Here is a 19,656-nt window from a genome sequence, read left to right as displayed (position 1 = left end):
ACTGCTCTGTAGTTGGACCTTGTAATTATTATTTTTTTGGGGGGTAATTTCTTAGTGTTTATATAACAAGTAAATGAACTCAGAGAAAAAGTAAGACATTTAAAACTGCTGCTTTAAGTTTAGATCAGAACAGCTTTTTTCCCCCTGAGGTGCTTACTGTAAAACCCTGTAAACAATTGTGAAGTGGGCAGAGCTTAAGGCGTTCTTGTGAAGTTTAAGAGAATATGGCAGATACGAGTGGAGAAAAGAGATTATTTTTTATTAGACTCTAGAAGAAGACATGTTGTATATGCAGTTTCTCAAAATCATCATACCTGTAGCTGTTACGGAACGAGACTTGGACAGGAAGTAGCGCAGGAGGGAAGTCTTTATTTGATACTTAAACAGAGGACATGGAACAGAAACACTAATTGAACTAAGGCCTGAACCCTCCTTAAACTAAGTCATAAACACCCCTTGCTCCGTGCGCAGCAACACGAGGGGTTTGAATAACTGGTCATCACTCTCTTAATTGCTGACAGCAGGCAACACTAGACACAGTGGTAGTGTCCATGCGCATCTCAAGCAGGTGCACGTGCGCGCCCTGAAGCCGCTCGTGCAAGTTGTCGCCTCAGCGCTCTCTGCTGGCGCTATCGTGACAGTAGCGTCTCACCTTAATTACTGCAAAGTAGTGCGAGAGCACGTTTATAACTTATAATCATGTGATAATGTTAATTATAAATGTTACTATGGTAGCTGCATCATATTTCTTTAAGCACTAATTAGCAAAACACTACGTAGCAGATTAGCTAGCAGGCTAATAATACTAGCCTACAGTATTTCTACATTCACTTTATAGATAAATAGCTACTAAATATGACATTTTATCTTGCACAGTTTTTAATTGGGGAAAGCATTATGATAATAATGGAAAAAGGGGCAAAAGCTTTTCATCTCCAGAAAAAGTGACCTCTCTTCCTTAACAGCCTGGTCTACCTGTGGAAACCATTAAATACAGCGTGTATGTCTGTGTCGAATGAGAAGAATCTGTTTTTCAAACCCTTGATTGACGGTTTAATGATTAATGTCTGAGCGAAACCAGGTTTTCACACGTGTACAACAGGCTGAATCTTGAGAAGTCTCGGCGCTCTGCATGTAACGTTAAATACACAACTTTACTTTAGGCAAAGATACTCAGGACAGCCCCGTACATGCAGGTCTTACGTTTGAGTTCAGTATTTGTCGATGTAAAGTCTTTTATCAGAGTTAATTAACATGTTTCATTCAGGATTCAGCTTTACTGTACATCAGGGTTACTAACCGTCTCGTAGTGGATCTCTACTTAACTGCACTTATTGCAAAGAACTGCTACTTTTATATAGTGTACATATAATATATCGCTACTTATTTTCACTTAGTGTAAATAAAGTGTAAATATAGTGTTAATATAGTGTAAATAGCCGCTGCCTTCAGATAATATCAGCATGTATAACTAATAAAAAGCACACTGACATAATTTAAATCTAAACATAATGATATGATTGGTCAGGTGCAGGTGTGGAAAGGTCGCGCTGTCTTCAGATAACCCAGCACTGAACTGAGCGGACTGTGGGAGTAATCCTCGTAGTTCAGAATGTGTGTGAGAAGTGGTTGTAGTAAACACAAACGAAAAAGAGGAGAGGGAGGCGTCTTTATTAAGACATGTGTCATCTATCCAAACGTTCTTCAAACGGAGCCAGGAGGAGAATCAGGGTGAGGAATTTGTGGAAGATGATGAGAAAGCTAACCAGGGACTGGAGGTGGCAGGTGTTAGCAGCGCAGTACAACCTGAAGCCGAGGATAGCTGTAGCAGCAGCAGCACACTGGATTTACCAGGTAAATGGTAAAAAATGGTAAATGGCACACTTATATAGCGCCTTTATCCAAAGCGCTTTACACTGTGTCTCATTCACGCACCAGTGGTAGCAGAGCTGCCATGCAAGGTACTAACTTGCCATCAGGAGCAACTTGGGGTTCAGTGTCTTGCCCAACGACACTTCGACATGTGGAGTCATGCGTGCCGGGAATCGAACTGCCAACCCTACGATTAGTGGACAACCCGCTCTACCACCCACGCCACAGCCGCCCCAGGTGTCTGACCCGGCTTTGTGTGGACAATCACTGAAGCTGTTTAGATTAACAGGTGTGTGTGTGTGTGTGTGTGTGTTTGTGTGTGTGTGTGTGTGTGTGTGTGTGTGTGAGTTACACTACACAGGGAAATGTATTGATATTGTTGCTGCTGGTCCAGGAAAGTGATGGTCAGTCGGGGGTCTACACGCCATTGTGGCCAGGGGTCTCTGAATTCTTAATCCGGGTCTGTTTATACTCTTGAGTGTACCGAGAACATGAACCCCAGAACAACATGGAAACCACAGAGCAAACTGTGAGCTTGGACGTATACTGTATCTGGACACGAGGTCAGGATGCTCGTTAAATTATTATCCCCTTTCATATCTGGGGGTAATTCGTTAACTGCTCTGATGTAGCGTGACACGGCAAATCTGTGCCTGAAGTGTGACCTCAAATAGCGGCCAATATTTCCTTAAAAACTTGATTGAAAGAGTGTGTGGAGAGCATTTCCACACGGCTCTTTGATGTTTTAGCTGCACACCAGGAAACTCCAACTGATTAGCGCTAGCATGTGCTAGCTAACGCCATCCATATGGTGCCTAAAGAACATTCAAATAAAATGACAGGAACATTTTCAAGCGTAGGAATTATACATTTACTAGTAACTGGATATGAAATAAATATTAGTGTTTAAAAAGGTTTTCTACTATAAGTTCTTTTAAGCACTTTAATAGGAGAGTTACGGAAGCCCAAGAACCACAAGTTGTGAAGAAAAACAATGCAATGTCATTATTTTTGACCTAATAGCATTTTTCAAGATATTATGTAGTTATGTTGAGTTAGTGCCCTGAGTTTTTATCCCATTACTTTTACACAATCACTCTTAAATATTATGCCAGATATTTCATTATTCTGTCACACTGCCTTATTACTTCGACTTAATACCTCATTATTACAGGATACCTCGTTCTATCAACTTAACACTGAAACAAGTCGTCATTATTGTCGTTATTCTGACTTAATAATTCATCATGTTAAGATACTTTATTGTCATTGTTTCAAGCTATCTCATTATTTTGATATATTAATATCTTGAATAATGGGTTCTTATCTTATAGATTTAATATATTTAATTATTTAAAGATATTATCTCGTTATATTCACAATATCTTATAATAACAAAGTTATTATCTCATTGTTTCAACATATGATTGAGTTATTTTGACATTACTCAGTATTTCAAGATGTCACTGGTTATTATCTTGTAATTTCACCATGTTATCTTGGTATTTGGACTTACGATTATTTTGAGTCATTATCTCATTATTTTATCATATTAAATATTTTAACTTTATAACTCATTATATTATCTTATTTTAACTTGAAATAACAAGTTATTACCTAGTTATGTAACTCATAAACTCATTACTTCATAAGATTCATATGTTAATTCAAGTTAATATCTCATTATTTCACCATTTTTTATTATTATTTAATATCTCATTATTTCAAGATATTATGTCCTTATTTCAAATAATTACCTCTTTCTTTCACCATTGTACCTCTTTATTACATCTTATTGTTTTAAGATGTCATGCATGTCATTATTTGTAATTATCTCATTATTTCAATGTAATATCTTCAAATACATATAGCTTGCATTAAAATTTGACAGATATATAAAATAAGAGATCAGAAATGGTATCAGTTGTGCAGGTTTGTTTTCCCACTGCACGTGTGTAACCTGCGTGAAGAGGCGGGACACAAGCGTGCAAAATCAACACGTAGTTTATTTGGGCAAATAATCATAGTCAGAGTCCGTAACGGTGTTCAAAACACAGTCTGAGAACATCAACCCACGATAATCCTTAATCGTAAACAAACACGGAATAAAAATACGAACTGAGAAACAGGAACACAGGAACACAAGGCTCAAAAACACACAATAACGAAAACCTCACAACAAGATGAAGATGAAGAACTAATCAAGATCTAAACAGAGAACAGGCGAGTAGACCAATGACAGGACAGAGACACACACATAACTCAGAAATACAGCGATAAGGAAAATATGAATTTTGACAATGTTTGTTTTTGTTTGTTTTGAATTTGTTAAGGATAGGAGTTACTATAAAAAGACATTATCTGAAATTACGAGTTTTTAAAAACAGAAGCCTAAAGACAAAGGTGAAGTATTCATGATTCCCAGGAAAAAGCAGACACATTCAGAGCGGTCTTCTGTCACGCCCACGTCCATGAAGTGATGTGAAGAGATGTGGAGTGGAGTCACGTGGTGTCAAAATGGACGATTGAGCCATAATGCGGTCAGCACGTGTAAAGTTTTTATGATTGACTGAAAGAGCTAAATTCATTACAAGCAGTTAACTTGGGCAAAGCTAACATCTTATAACATATGCTAGCATTCAGAATACAATATCATTACCTAAAAATCTTGACTAATGTATGTACTCTCACTTCAGACTGCAGAACACTAAAAATACATATTAAACTAAACATTGTCCTAAATGGAATCCATGTCCCTGCTAACAACAGTGCCCTTCTTGATTTTCACACCTTATCACATGATTAGCACATTAGTATGCACTAATAATGCTAACATGATTTACATCGAAACACACAGCATTAGCAAGACTTCTGTATGTGCTAATATCATACGTGCTGTTAGTAATCTAAACGTAAGCATGTCAAAACCAGACGTCTGGAGTTTTGCTAGCGGCTTTACGTGTTTCAAAGTCATGAGGCTGATTTTCCAGAGGAATTTGCGGACTCTTACACCATCACATCATCATCAAAACTGAGAAGAGCGCCTACACGTTCTGTATTCTGACGACAGGGCACAAAGATTTAAATGGTTTAAATTACCTAATAACAAGAAATTCGGTCAACAGAACAGAAGGGAGTGAATGAGTTCGGGATTATTTCTTCCCCCGTGTTAGCTTGAAGAGAGATCTGTGGGGTGAAAAGAAGATATGGCGCATTTACATAGCGCTTTTGTCCAAAGCGCTTTATACTGTGTCTCATTCACCCATTCACACACACACACTCACAGTAGCAGAGCTGCCATGCAAGGCGCTAACTTGCCATCGGGAGCAACTTGGGGTTCAGTGTCTTGCCCATGGACACTTCAGCATTTGGAGTCATGTGGGCCGGGAATCGAACCGGAAACCCTACATGGACAACCCGCTCTACCAGCTGATCCACAGCCACCCAAAGAAGATGTGGCTCGGGTTAGGGTTAGGGTTAGAACTTTGAATGCCTTTTGTTTCTCTTTTCACTTTTGGAGGGGGTTTAAAATTTTTCTAACCATTTTTGTACATGGATAATAACCAGAGTGTAATTTATCAGGTAATTGATTAATTAATTAAAATACTTGCATTGTTTATTTAAAATGTAGGTGTAAAGTGCATCCAAGAGCTTCTCACAAAAAATATATTCCATAGCTTTAAATGAAATTGATCAGTCTTTAAAAGACAAATAAATAAAAAAGATATAGTAAGCATATCTTCTCACAAAAACAGCTAGAAGGTTTGCAATCCCCATTTTAAACTCGATTAGCAAACAGATACACCCTTGTGTGATTAAATAAGACTCAACAGAACACATTTTGTTATAAAACATGGTGTACGGAAACAAATAAAACAATATTCACCACATAACAGACATTACTTATTAAAAATATAATTTAAAGCCTGGCCCTTTAGCATAAAAGATATTGCAGATATGGGGGGATGGTAATATATTTGTAAGCTCCCTAATAAAGCATTTGTCTGTATCATAAAAAAGGTGTGTGTGGGGGGGGGGGGGGGGGGGGGGGGTGTTAAACTTTTTACTGTAAATAAAAACCCATGGACTCCGATACAAACTTATTTTAAAAACAATAGAAAAAATTAGGCATATTATTTAAATTCGTACAATAATATATTGAAACCAGAAAGGGTTTAAAAAAAATTATTATTATTATTATTATTATTATTATTATTAAAGCAGTTCACCAGTTTCTGCATCATATCTGCTCATATTATTTAGTTTGTGATGACAATCATGTTGATTTCAGTTAATTAGCTTTAATGCTGTATTTACAAGAGAGTATTTACCAGCAGAAATAAAAATTAAACCAGCATATCCTGTATCTACAAAATAACTCACTAGTTATTATCAGTATTCTCTGCACTGCAGTTCTTTAAGGTGTGTAGGTATTTATATAATATTTTGTATCAGAATACATATACGTAGGTTGCTTTGCTATCACTGCCAACCACATTTTTGGCAGTGCACTTATAGAAACCACTGTCTCTGCTTGACGGGTTCTGGATGACCAGAGAGCCTTGTGGATGGATGTACCTATTGCCATAAAGTCGTGGATGAGGGCCTGATTTGAGCTGGATTTTATCAGGCATTTCCCAGAGTACCTCCGGCTTTGGGATACCAATTGCCATGCAGTCAAGCTTGATTGCAAGTCCTGGTCTCCCATAAGTGACCGCTGAGGGTCCAGTGGTGATGCGTGGTGGATAAGCAATCACAATCACTGCAACTGACATGGACGAGGACCCGTGTTCATTGGCAGAATTACAAAGGTAAGTTCCTCTATCGTAGACTGAGGCATGTTCGACTGTTAAGGTACCATTGTCAAAAATGACGTATCGTCCCATTCTCAGCGGCCTAGTGAGGATTTCTCCACTTGGTAGAGTCCAGGTAAGCTTGGGTATTGGGTTACCACTTGACAGACAGTTCAACTGAAGGTTTTCACCATTGATAATGCTTACCAATGAGCTGTACTTGCTGGTGATGACAGGCTTCTGGCTGGACTCTAGACTCACTGTCCGTTCCACAGAACCTGCACTGTTACGCCCCACGCATTGGTAAATCCCTGTCTCTGAAACAGAAGCTTCTCTAATGATCAAAGCTCCATCAGGGAGATGGTTGAAACGGAAAATGCTAGTTCCACTCGTTATGGTTGTTCCGTTGGGAAGGAACCAGGTGATCTCAGGTTGGGGGTTTCCCTGCATGGAGCAGTTAAGGATCACAGAGACTCCACTGGTGATTTGGACAGTCTCTGTGGCCAAGCTTTTCAGCTTTGGTTTCTCAACATGCTCTGTAACATGAAGCTGTACCTGCAGTCTGGCCTCGCCTGCCTCATTGCGAGCTATGCAGAGCAGCTCGACAGAGTCACTCTTGCGTAAGTTGCGAATGTCGAGCGTACCATTGCGATGGACCATGATCCTGCTGCCGTAGTAAGGAGTCGGAAGCACAACGTTCTCTGGCATTATCCACATAACTTGGGGATGTGGTGTTCCTTCAGCTTTGCAGTGCAGGAGAACCTGTTGGTCCTTCTCAGCGGTCTCCTCTGCTCTGGTTACGGGACTTTTTATTCCATTAATGATGGGCGCTGAAGTCACAACTTCTACACTGACCACCTTCTTGTCCGTACCTGCTGTATTTTTGGCTAAGCAAGTGTAGTTTCCACTGTCCAACCGTTGTACCTTATGGATTTGCAAAGTCCCATCAGTGGTAAGCTGGTACTTATCTGATGCTGGCAGGGTTATGATGTGGTTGTTTGGGGAAAGCCATGTTATTATTGGTGAAGGCTGTCCTTTTGCCCTGCAAGCAAGCGATGCTGTTTCCCCATGTGACAATCTGATCACCTCAAAAGTGTTGTTGTGTATATTTGGTGCAGCTGCCACTACTCTGATATATATTTTCATTTCATCTTTGCCAATCTGATTCTCAGCATAGCATGTGTAGTCTCCCTCCTCCTTCATACCCACGTCATTGAAATACAGGGTACCATTATCAAATACAACATACCTCCTTGTGCGCACTCTGTAGTCATCTGATTGCATGATGCTATTAATCATGGTACCATCTGGAAGACTCCACTTGATCTCAGGGTTTGGGAGGCCCGACGCAATACAGTCCACCTTTAAATCTCCTCCATAAAGAACCTTGTGGGTATTTAAATGTTTCTGCTCTATTTTGGCTGCTTTCATCATGACAGTCACTTTCAGGAGAACAAAATCATTTCCGATTTTATTTCTGGCCAAACACAGATAGTCTCCATGGTCCTTGTCTGTTACTGATTCAATGGTCAGAGTGCCATTGCTGAAGACTTTCATTCTGTGATCCAAGCTAGAAAGAAGGAAAGAAGGAAACGTCAGATTAATTTACAGCTAAACAATGATTAGTGAATAATGGCATTGTAGCTTGAGTAATTGTACTTCCTTACTGTACTTAAGTACCATTTTGCAAGATTTGTACTTGAATTCAAATATTACTGAAAATGAATAAATGCACTATTATTCAAGTACATTTACAAGAGAAATAAGCATTAACAAATTTGTAAATTCGCTAGCTAGTTTTGTTTTGTTGTGAACACCAACTTTGCATTCATTCCAACAGGGTTATTAAACATTAGCTAACTTGCAAGGCTAATTATATTCTAAACATTGAATAAACGGTCAATTAATAAAGAAATCTCTGTATTTTAAATTGTAATTTTTCCACCCCTGCAGCATGTCTGGTCTGTTGGAGGCTGCTGGCTCCATTAACAGATTCATGGTTGAATTAGATTGCGGTTTAACAGCTTTTTGTTTGGGTTATTTCAACAGCTCTGCCTTTGGATTGGATGATTGTCAAATAAATAAACTGTCAGATAATCACTTTTTCCGCCAAACTGACACATGGAAGATTTTATTCGCTGATCTGAAACATGTGAACGATACGCTCAGCTGCTGACAGAACCAAAACAGCCATCACAGCACTAATGTTGCTTTGTATTCAAGTACTATTTTCCATTTGGAAATCAAAGAAGAACCATATTCTACCACAGACAAATCAATCCCAAGTTTATCTTTAAGACCGGTCACCTCAAGCTCACTAAATAATGTTCTGAACATGACAGCACACAAATGGGAGAGAAGTCTGGAGAAAGTCACCCTGAAGAATATCAACCATGTTGCAGGGGCAGTAAAAAAGGGAGGGTAGCTTGTAATACGTCTTTCAGACTAAGAGCGACATTATCTTTACCTCGTTCTATCTGTGATCGGACGATCGGAGAAACATAACGGAAGCTAAGTAACAAATGTGTAAGGTTTTTGTCTAAGGAAACAACTGATGTCATTACAATGGTAGAATTTTTATATGCACAGTTTTTAAACACCAAGGTTGAGGATTTCCCTTGTCCAATTATACACATTAAATCTTTGGTCTGTGTGCATCAGTGAAACTTGGATGAACTCATGCCCTCTGGCCAAATCTGCCCATAACTCCAGGAATTATGAGCTTGGACTAGACTATTCAGTCAGCTGTCTAGAACAAAGTTGGAGGCGTTTGCATTGTAATCGGCAACAGATGGTGCACTGAGGTACAAAATCTGCTCATCACATCTGGAAGTTGTAAGGGTGGCCTTTTAATCCGTGAGCGAATTCTTCTACTACTACTACAATAACTCCTGTGCACATTCATATTCGTCCCAGAAGTACCTCCTTAAAACTTTGGACTGTAGTAAATGATGACATTACATTGATCTATGGTAAGTACCGACACTATATTAAACCACAATCTCTGTACATTAGAAATGTATACTAGAAATAAACAAAATGCAGCTCTTCCACTTGTGTATTTTAGTTTTGGTCAAAGCTGATTATAATAGTTAGTTCATTAAAATCTATGTTGATTTTATGACTTTTAGGATCGACAAAATGCAGACTTTCTTCTGCAGCAACAGACTTCAATGCCAATTAATTAATTAATTAACGAATTATTAATTAACTGTCCAAAAGAAGAAAAGAACAAAATGTTACAAAATTATAAGTTCTGATGCGAAACTGAAAATGTTTTCTTCCATTTTTGCATCAAACACTAAATGGGAATTAATTGCAGGTGGGAAGTAAAGGTATGAGTGGGGAACTGAAGAAACGTCAGACCACATGTGCCGTAGGGTCGGTACGAGCCAATCGAACCTGTCGCTTTATTGCATTACACCTTATTTGCACGAACTTGACAAAGTCTCAATTGATATGTCATATTGATATTTCTGTAAAGCTGCTTTGAGAAAATGTCTATTGTAAAAAGCGCTATACAAATAAAATTGAATTGAATTGAATTGAATATGTCATGCTGTTGCTTCGTCGCTGAGCGCTGTCACTGAAAATACAGCTCTGTGTTGCACACACACAGAAAATGAATGAATCCCTGTCAGTTTGTTACTTGCTAAGGTGAATTTAGGATTACGTGCTTATCACTTGTCATATCGTCGTACCTGAAATGTGCATCAATGAGTTTTTTTGCCGGAGTTCTCCAGATGATTTTCGGCTCAGGGTTTCCTGAAGCACTGCAGTCTAACCTTAGATAACCACCGTAACTGACATCAGTACTTAGGGGTGATGTGAAGGTAATTTTGGCTGTAGAGGAAGTCCTCTTCACCAACACACTCACAATCCTCTTGGCTACGCCCACGATGTTCACAGCAACACACTCGTAGGTACCGGAGTCTTTTTCTGTTGGGTTGCGAATGTATAGCGTCCCATTGGGAAAGACGAACAGATTTCCATTGACGAACTGGGAAGGGCGGATTTGCATGCCACTGAAGGTGATCCACCGAATCACTGGATATGGGGCTCCTTTAGCACTGCAGTGGATGTACATGGTCTGACCCTCAGAAACGGTGTGGTTTTCCTGTCGCCGTTGCAGGATCATGGGTGGAAGTGCAGTAACGTGGAGCCGAATCGATATTGTTGCAGCTCCTGCCACATTATTGGCAATGCACTTATAAATTCCACTGTCTGGATAGCTAGTCTGCTTCATATGAAGTGTACCATTGCTAAAAAGCATTAGCCTCTGCTCGCTAGTGCTGACTGCTTGCACCACAGTCTGGTTGGGAAGCACCCAGCTTATCTGAGGACGGGGAAGACCTTGTGCTTGACACTCAAGGTTGACGCGGTCTCCCAAGTACACGGTTATGTCATGCTGCTGTGGAAGCAGGATTTTTGGAATTTGTGCCAGAACCATCAAGGTAACCACCATCCTGTCGACACCATGTTGAGTCCGAGCAGTGCAGACATACTGGCCACGATCCTGGAGCTGAACGTTGTGGATTATCAAGGTTCCGCTGGGCTGGACCTCAAATCGCTGGACTCTGGTATTTGCTGACATAATAGCCCCTGAAAAACAGAAATAGAAAGAACGAAAAATTTGCGTCTATCAATATGGAAGTAATCTGTTGAAGTAATCGTAGGTTCTTTAAAACACTGCGTGTGTAACAGTAAATAACCGTCCTAAACGAGTATCTTTGGGATTCTCCCTGTGTCACCATGAAGAAATAGAAGGTGCACACATGTTCTTTGGACATGTCATGGGCCAGTAGAGAATATTGATGGTTTCTGTATTTTACACAGTGGCAGTTCTCCATGGCTTGTGTCCAGCTTGGGCTCAGCATGCAAAATACTGTTATTAAAAAGATTAGGTTTACATTTGGAAGACAAACAGACCCAACTCAGTAATCTGAATATTAATCAATGTCTTTGTTTAAAATGTATTGTTTTAGATGAATAAATTATGTTTATTTATCTGTTTATTTGTACCTGTAGAGATTTTGGTCCAGGTAACCAAAGGTTTAGGTTCCCCCACAGAATTGCACGGAAACTGCACATCTGTTTCAGCATTCACAGTGACTGTGCTAAGATTAGCAGTGGTGATTCTGGGCCTTGCTCTCGGTACAGGAACATCTGGTGGCTGAGGAAGAGGAACATTCTTTCCAAGGTGCTGGTTTGTAGAGACTACACCTGTCTTAATTCTGCTAAGAGGCTTTGCACTTGGTGTTGGGCTTGTAGTTGTCATCTGAGTAGTGGTTGTAAACGATTTAGGTGACATGCTGGATCTGATTGTACCAACTGAATCTGATCTGATATCCACAGATGAATTGGTATCTGATGATGTTTGACGGATGATGAATGGGTGTCTGTGGTTGGGGTACTTATAATTAAAGGTTCTTCCATGATTCTGTTCAGGAATGTGGTTAGTTTGAGGTTTTCTTGAGTAAAATTGAATTCTGTTATCTGCTGTCAGAACGCTGGGTTTTAAAGAGATTGTTTCTCCAAAATTAGTGGTTATAACTGGAGCATTAAAACCAGACTCTGTGGTTTTTATTAAGGGTGTCATAGTTGTTGATGATGTTGTTGTTGTGAGAGGTTTTGTTGATATTTGAATCGTGGTTGCCGGTGCCATTGTAGATGTCATTGTTGAAGTGATACCAGGGGGTTTGCTTATGTTAGACAACTGCAACTCTCCATCTCCCACCTCTGGGCTTGGAGTTGTAATGGGAAAAACAGAACCGTATTCATCCGGAACAGTGTGAAGCATTGTGGTTAGAAACCCAGTTTGACTTTGTTTCACTGAAGAATCAGAAAATGATGTCTTTAGTAAATCTTCTGCTTTTGTGTCTTCATATGGAAATACAACTGGGGTTTGAAGTGGTTTGACTGGAGCAGTCACAGTTTTGACAGATTTATGTGTAGAGTTGAGTCTTTGCAAGCTACTGAGACTTTGCTCTGGGTGTGATTCGGATATGTGAGGGCTGGTGTCTGTTGCGTCATTCTCAGTGACAGACTTCTGAGATGGTTTTAGTGCTGAAAGTCTGGTTGTAAACTCCCCTTGAGTGGTTAAGAGAGTTTCATAATCTGCATCTGGCTGAGACGTAGAAGCAGTGTGGTAATTCATCTTGATCTCTGTAGTGAATGTCTGTATGTTTTGCCAACTCTCTTCGGATGTATCTTTATTTGCTCTCCTCTGAGATGTGGTCACAGTCACTGCTGGTGGTGTAATGTGTATTGCGTGGCGTAAACTATATTGTGGGATGTTTGGAGTTAGTTTAGTCATTTGGATTGTGGAAAATTCACTCGCCTCTAATTTGTGGGCAAGTGGATTGATTTTGTCAGCTAACAGCGAGACATTCGTTTCATCTTTACCATTACGATCATTGACTGTGAAGGATTTTGGATATTGGGAAGAGGTAATAGGTGTAGCAATGGAACAGGCTGATGTGCCTGCTGTTAGTGTGGCAGATCTGGTTGTAGTGATTAATGGGTTGTGCGTTATAGTGGCCTTGGGTACTGTAAATAACTGTGGTCTGTTAGTGATTAGGGGCAAGGATGGTCTTGGTCTTGGTCGGTTTATTCGTCCCCTGTTTCCAAATCGCCTCCTGGAGTTCCAAGGGGTCCTGGACAGAACTCTTTGCTTTACAACATTAGCTGAAATGAATTTGGTTGTCTGTGTTGAAGTGCTAATCATCCATTGTGCACTGTCTTTTTCACTCTTAGTGTAGGATTCGTTAACATCAGCAGACTTCACTGAGATGCCTAGCTCATTCTTTAACTCTGAATTGGGAACAGCTGGGTTATTTTCCAATTGGTTTCGTTGTCTTTCTTCTTTGTGTGAAGTGCTGGTAGTTAAGCTGTTTACATGGTTCCCCTCCAGGATATTTATCTCAGTGGTAACATAATTAGGTGCAGCTGTGGTTTCTGCAGGTCTCAGTGTCAGTTCATCTGACTTAATGCTTGATTCAGGAGGTGTTATTTGGTGCACCTGGTGCTCAGTATGTGGAGGAGCTGTGACTGGTTGTGTATTATGAGTTTGAGACATGATAATGGCGTTTGGCTCTTCCTTCAATGGGCTGGCATCATCTGGAGAAGATCCCTCTATGTTATTGAGAGATTCTGAATCTACAGTCTGAACCCTTTCTACTGGAATGCTTGGGTAAGAGCTAGGTGTTATGGTATTTGGAACTGTTTTCTGACGGATTTTGGCCAAAAGGTCAGCCCATCTCTGAGGATCTATTTTGTTATTGGATTTACTTATTTTTCTCTTGTTCCCAAGCGCATATTTTCTTTGTTGTACGTTCAAACCTTTCCTAATTGGCTTCCTCTGGCCGGGAAAATTTCTCTGCAAATTCCTGACTGGATAGGCTCGTGACCTTGACTGTGGTCCCCTCCTTTGTTTCATAAAACCTCTATTTGATGGCATTGTCTTCTGGCCTGTATCATCACCAGATGATTCCTCTGTACCCTCAAAAATTGCTCTGACCTTTGTAGACATACCTGCTGCAGACAGGGGCCCCATGGAATGCCGTTTGAAAGGCTGTGTTCCTTGCCGTGTCATAACAGTGAGCTTTACAGAAAGAGTGTCCTCGCCATGTTGATTCAGAGCCACACATTTGTAATTCCCATTATCATCTGGTCTGCAGCGAGGTATGAAGAGTGTTCCGTTGGAGAAGACAAAACCTCTAGATGAGTTTGCTTTGGCGTTCATCATACTGCCGTCTGGAAAGATCCAGTTCACTTCGGCATCTGGGGATGCAGTGGTATTGCAAGGCAGATAAACAGATTCCCCTACTAATTTATCGAAAGCAATCTTGACCTCATCACCTATGGGGGGTCTGGAGGATTCGACAACTGATAAACGAAAAGGAAGAAGGTCTACATCTCCCAGTACTTCAGCAATACAGAAATATACACCAGAATCAGAGTGATCCACCGATTTGATAAGAAGTTTACCCGTGCTAGACACTGATAGCCGGTTGTTTGGGCTACTGAAAGTTGACCTAACCTTAGAGCCATCAGGTAACATCCACTGAATGCTTGGACCTCCAGAACTCATCACACTGCAATCCATCTCAATCATGCTGCCCACGACTGAACTAAACGTCGTCTGGGTTGCATTGTTGTGTTTGATCATAACCCAGGACCTCTTCTGCCATCTTGCCTGCTCACTATCTGTGGTAGAAGACATCTGAGTAGTAAAAATGAGCTTTACAGTCTTGGACGTGGAGTAGGGCCTGTTGAGCTTTATATTCACGTACGATTGCATGAGCCAAGATGGACGGGACAGAATATTAGCTCGGACTCCGGTGTAATAGTACGTGCCTCTCTCAATGTCCTGTCTGTATCTATAGCTCGGTTCAGGCTCTTTACTTAACATAATCTCCCTGCGCAGGTGCAGCGCAACCTCGCTGTAGTACACAAGCAGTCGCCACAAGCTCGCATACTTCTCCCTGTCCATCAGGCATTCAAGGTCCAAAGAGAGAGTCATGTTAGCACTGATCTGTAAAGACTCAGTGTAGTTCCATGTGATTTTTGCAGACTCCCTCGGCTTTACGACTTGGCAGGTCAAGACTACCGTGTTTCCATGTTCATCTGTCAGGTTCAGTGTGATGTTTCCTAAAAGTGGCTTGAAATCCTCCAGAGGAAGAAGCTCACTGAGGTGTTCCTCATGTGAAACATCCTTCCCTGGAGAGTTGCTAATGACCGGTCCTGTGCATTGGAAATCCGTGGGTTCAGAGATTTGTTTTCCGCTCAGATGCTGTGGTGAAGCACACACTGGACATAGCTTATCTTTGGCATGAGCTTTGTCTTTCTTGCATTTCATCACACCTGGAAATGAATAAAAAGATGTACAGGATGAGTCCTCAAAAAACTCTGAAACACCAATTCTGAATTTACAAGCACGTTAAATGACATGTAAACAGTGACATCACACATTTTAACACAATTAACAACGGACACGGACACAGCTAGTCTGTATATGTTATATGTTATCATCACTACTGCTTTCAATCAGTACTAAGTACTTTTATCACATTACCTGAATGGTGTGCCATCCAATCTTGGAGCCAGTCCAGCCTACAGTCGCAGGTCCAGGGGTTTCCGTACAGGAAAAGGTTCTCTAGACGCGGCATATTTCTCAGCATTTCTCTCGGCAGGGACGTCAGATAATTGTCCGCTAGGTAGAGATGTTTGATTGTGGAGACCGGGAAGTGATTTAACAAGGAAAAGGTGCTGAAGGTGGAATGATGGAGCTTCTGCAGATAGTTCCCGTCGAGATGGAGCAGACGAAGTGATGTCATCCCTCTAAAGGCATCCGGATGGATGAATTCGATGTGGTTGTTGTCCAGGTGCAGCCTTACAAGGCGCGTGAGACCAGACAAACTGTGACTTGTGATCAGTTTGACTTTATTGTAGCTTATTTTCAGGACCTGGAAGAAATATACATGCCAGTTTTTGGACAGTGATGCCGATTATAAAAAGTCAAAAGGATCCAAGCAATCAGATATTCTCAGATTCAGAGACAATTTGTTTCCATGTTCCAGCGGTTTAAAACGTTTGCTCTCTCATGATAGTTAGTTTTTCATTTTCCCTTCCATGCCTTTCTTCTCCTTCAAACTTTCATTCATGAAACTGAACCGAACATGAAAACTGTCAGGCATGTAATAAAACATATTCATCTGTACCTTTACGGAAAAATCATAGGTTTTTCTTATGTGTGTGTGTGTGTGTGATTATGTGAATGAAATCACATTAAAAATGAATGAATCATTCGAAATTACATGAAAATATATGAATTGTGTAAAAATCACGTGTAAAGACACTAATAATGTGAAAATACATTATGTATTTTCAAATAATCAAATAATTGCAAATAATTGGTCACTTTAATAATTAGTAATATTTAACTAGAGAAGAACTGATCTTTTAGAATGTTTTCATTTTCGAAGAGGTCTCTTAAAAAGTTTACCTGCAAGGACATTAAATCTCGAAAAACACCATCGGGGATTTGATGGATGTTGTTTCCGTGCATCATCAGAAGCTCCAGATTCCTCAGCTCAGCTAAGGAGTCCTTGTCAAGTTGAGAAATGCTGTTAAACCTTTTAAACACACAAATTCAACACCGTGTTCACATTATCCTGCATTACTCAGATACATCAGTGTATCTCCAGAACACCAACACTCTACATTCTTTAAGCGCAGTTACAGTGATCGTACCATAGGTGGCGCTCAACAAGTGGCAAACTAATCCAAGGTATATTATTTGCAATTTTGCTGTTTGACACAAAGGTGGCACTAGCATTCCAGATTTATTTAGCTTTCTCAGCAACGTAGCTGTTTATAGCTTCTGTAACGTAAGTGCAAGCAGGAACAGGTCTCGTGCTCATGCCACAACATTAAATGTAACTATAAATGGAAAAAAGTATGACGTGGCGTCCTTTATTAAATAATAAATTGTAATCGTTGTTAAATTGCTGTCGTATCAGAAGAATAAAACTCTTCGAGACGTACTTTTATAGGAAAATAATCATCTTCAAGGCAGTAAGAGTAACTCCGTGTCATGTCGTTCCGTATCACACCACCTCATCATGGATTATTTTCCTCTAACTGCACACCCCCAAGGCGTTCCTTATTCCCTACCAAAATCTCACAATTAAATCACAGTTCTCGCAAGGATTCCTCACAGAGTAGAGGCAGCTTACCCGAGATTCATGCGCCGAACTGATCGAGGCACTCTGGAGGGCACGAGGGTGAGGGAGCGAAAGGTGCAGTGCACTTCAGAGGGGATGTAACAGGCGCAAGGACGAGGGCAGGACACGGAAACATCCGGAAAAACGACAAGTAACGTCAACACCACCAATGAACATCGGCTCATGGCTCCCATTCTTCTGCTTCTTCTTTCCAACGGCTTCATGTCAAACACTGTGGGAGGAAGCAGGTAAATATCAGAGAGAGAGAGAGAGAGCAGGGATTCTTCCATACACATGTTCAGGAGTGCGTGTAAATATACACTCACTGTCCACTTTATTAGGAACACCTGCACATTCAGCCAATCACGTGGCAGCAGCACAGTGCATAAAGTCATGCAGATACAGGTCAAAAGGCATGAAGTCTGATTCTGGTTATATCTAAGTACAAAACAAGTCCAGTCACACGAGTCCGATCACACGAATCCAATCTGAGTTTCAGCTGTGACGCTCAGTGAAGGAAAGCATGTTCTCTTTGTGAATCTCAGGATTCCGTTTCAATACTTCTGGAGCTGATTGTGTTTGTTGTTACAACCATGATGCAGAAAGAAAGACTGTATGAATGAACAAATTTGTAATTAATTAACTTGTGACTGCTTAAGGTTTAAAACTTCAGAGTAGCAGAATTAATGATAAGCAGGCACAGAGAGAGAGAGAGAGAGAGAGAGAGAGAGAGAGAGAGAGAGAGAGAGAGAGAGAGAGAGAGAGAGAGAGAGAGAGAGAGAGAGAGAGAGAGAGAGAGAGAGAGAGAGAGAGAGAGAGAGAGAGAGAGAGAGAGAGAGAGAGAGAGAGAGAGAGACTGAGAGAGAGACTGTGGATCAGGTGGTAGTGCGGGTTGTACACTAATTGTAGGGTTGGTGGTTCGATTCCCGGCCTGCATGACTCCACATGCTGAAGTTTCCTTGGGCAAGACACTGAACCCCAAGTTGCTCCCGATGGCAAGCTGCCTTGCATTTCAGTTCTGCTACCACTGGTGTGTGAGAGTGGGTGAATGAGACACAGTGTAAAGCGCTTTGGATAAAAGCGCTATATAAGTGCACCAATTAGATAGATAGATGTGTAATTTTGCTAGAATGTAATGGCAGTGGTTTACCTGTAGGAGGCTGCAGTGCGTCAGTTCTGCTGTCCACAGGAGTAATTAAATCATCACCTCTTCATCACCTCATTTACTAATCAGCAGCTTCTCTATTTATTTCCACGGTCCAGGACCAGACATTTATAATAAGATGATAATAAATATGAAGCTCACCACAGAGTCAGAGCGGCGTGTATAACTGCACCGTGAGAAAAAAAGAACTAAAGAGAGAGCGCGCGCGCGCGCGCGAGAGAGAGAGAGAGAGAGAGAGAGAGGACCGAGGTCAGGTTAATAAAATGAATGATTTCCTGCGCGCGCGTATCCCAGATATTCCTTTGAGCTGCGCGGATTTTGCCGGTGCATGAAGTAAACTGAGAGGCTCGCGCGCGGTGAGGAGACGACACAAGGGCGCGCGTGCGTTCGGTCTGACGCGGATCCCCGCGCGCACCGGCTCCGAGTTAACACTGAGGGGCTTCAGGAGACGTGCAATTGTTTTACACCAGAGGAGGAGCGATGAGGGAGGTGTCCTGCTGCGCCTTCTCAAACTCTATAACATTCATATAACATTTATATAACATCTATAACATAACCCCGAAAATACAACTCCACAATTATTATACATTCTCCTTAATCTTTTATTACAGAATGATTTATATAATTAGATACTTTTATGTGTTCACAATGCACAGTAATAATCCATCCATCCATCCATCCATCCATCCATCCATCCATCCGTCTTCTGTACCACTTATCCTACACAGGGTCACGAGGAGCCAGGAGCCTGTCCCAACCAGCCCATCCATGTTGATTTATCAGGTCGGTTTGGGAACAACTAGCGTTGTCTGTTTCAGCTGTGCAGCTCGGAGTTCAGGCTGAACACCTGTTCACACAGCTAAAAATAAAAACCACCGAAATAAAAAGGTGTAAATGTTTGGAATTGTTGTGGCTGTGACATGACGTCCACAACAATCTTAGATTTAACCTTATGCCTTCGAAGATCTCAACTGACCACCAAACAATCCTTTATGATGTCAGACAGCAGAAGCAGACCAAAAGTAAATCATCTTGCTATGTTTTTTACAACTTCCCCTGAAGATCCATCTTCACATAATCAGGCTATGATTAAGCACCT

General features: G+C 40.9%; 1 protein-coding gene across 1 annotated transcript; it reads right to left on the bottom strand.

The window, feature by feature from the left end:
- Nucleotides 1–5,926: 5,926 nt before the first annotated feature.
- On the bottom strand, nucleotides 5,927–18,966 carry LOC108266865 (matrix-remodeling-associated protein 5). Its single transcript, XM_017470673.3, has 7 exons — nucleotides 18,543–18,966; nucleotides 17,405–17,624; nucleotides 16,672–16,801; nucleotides 15,742–16,132; nucleotides 11,688–15,530; nucleotides 10,367–11,267; nucleotides 5,927–8,235 (listed from the first exon to the last, which is right to left on the bottom strand). The coding sequence occupies exons 2-7, from the start codon at nucleotides 17,614–17,616 to the stop codon at nucleotides 6,324–6,326; spliced, it is 7,389 nt and encodes a 2,462-aa protein (XP_017326162.1). The 5' UTR covers nucleotides 17,617–17,624; nucleotides 18,543–18,966; the 3' UTR covers nucleotides 5,927–6,323.
- Between the last annotated feature and the right edge of the window lie 690 nt (nucleotides 18,967–19,656).

The sequence above is a fragment of the Ictalurus punctatus genome, chromosome 6 (assembly GCF_001660625.3).
Source record: "Ictalurus punctatus breed USDA103 chromosome 6, Coco_2.0, whole genome shotgun sequence".
Classification (NCBI taxonomy): domain Eukaryota; kingdom Metazoa; phylum Chordata; class Actinopteri; order Siluriformes; family Ictaluridae; genus Ictalurus; species Ictalurus punctatus.
Note: the sequence above shows the minus strand (reverse complement) of the source record. Positions and strands in the feature narration are given on the sequence as shown.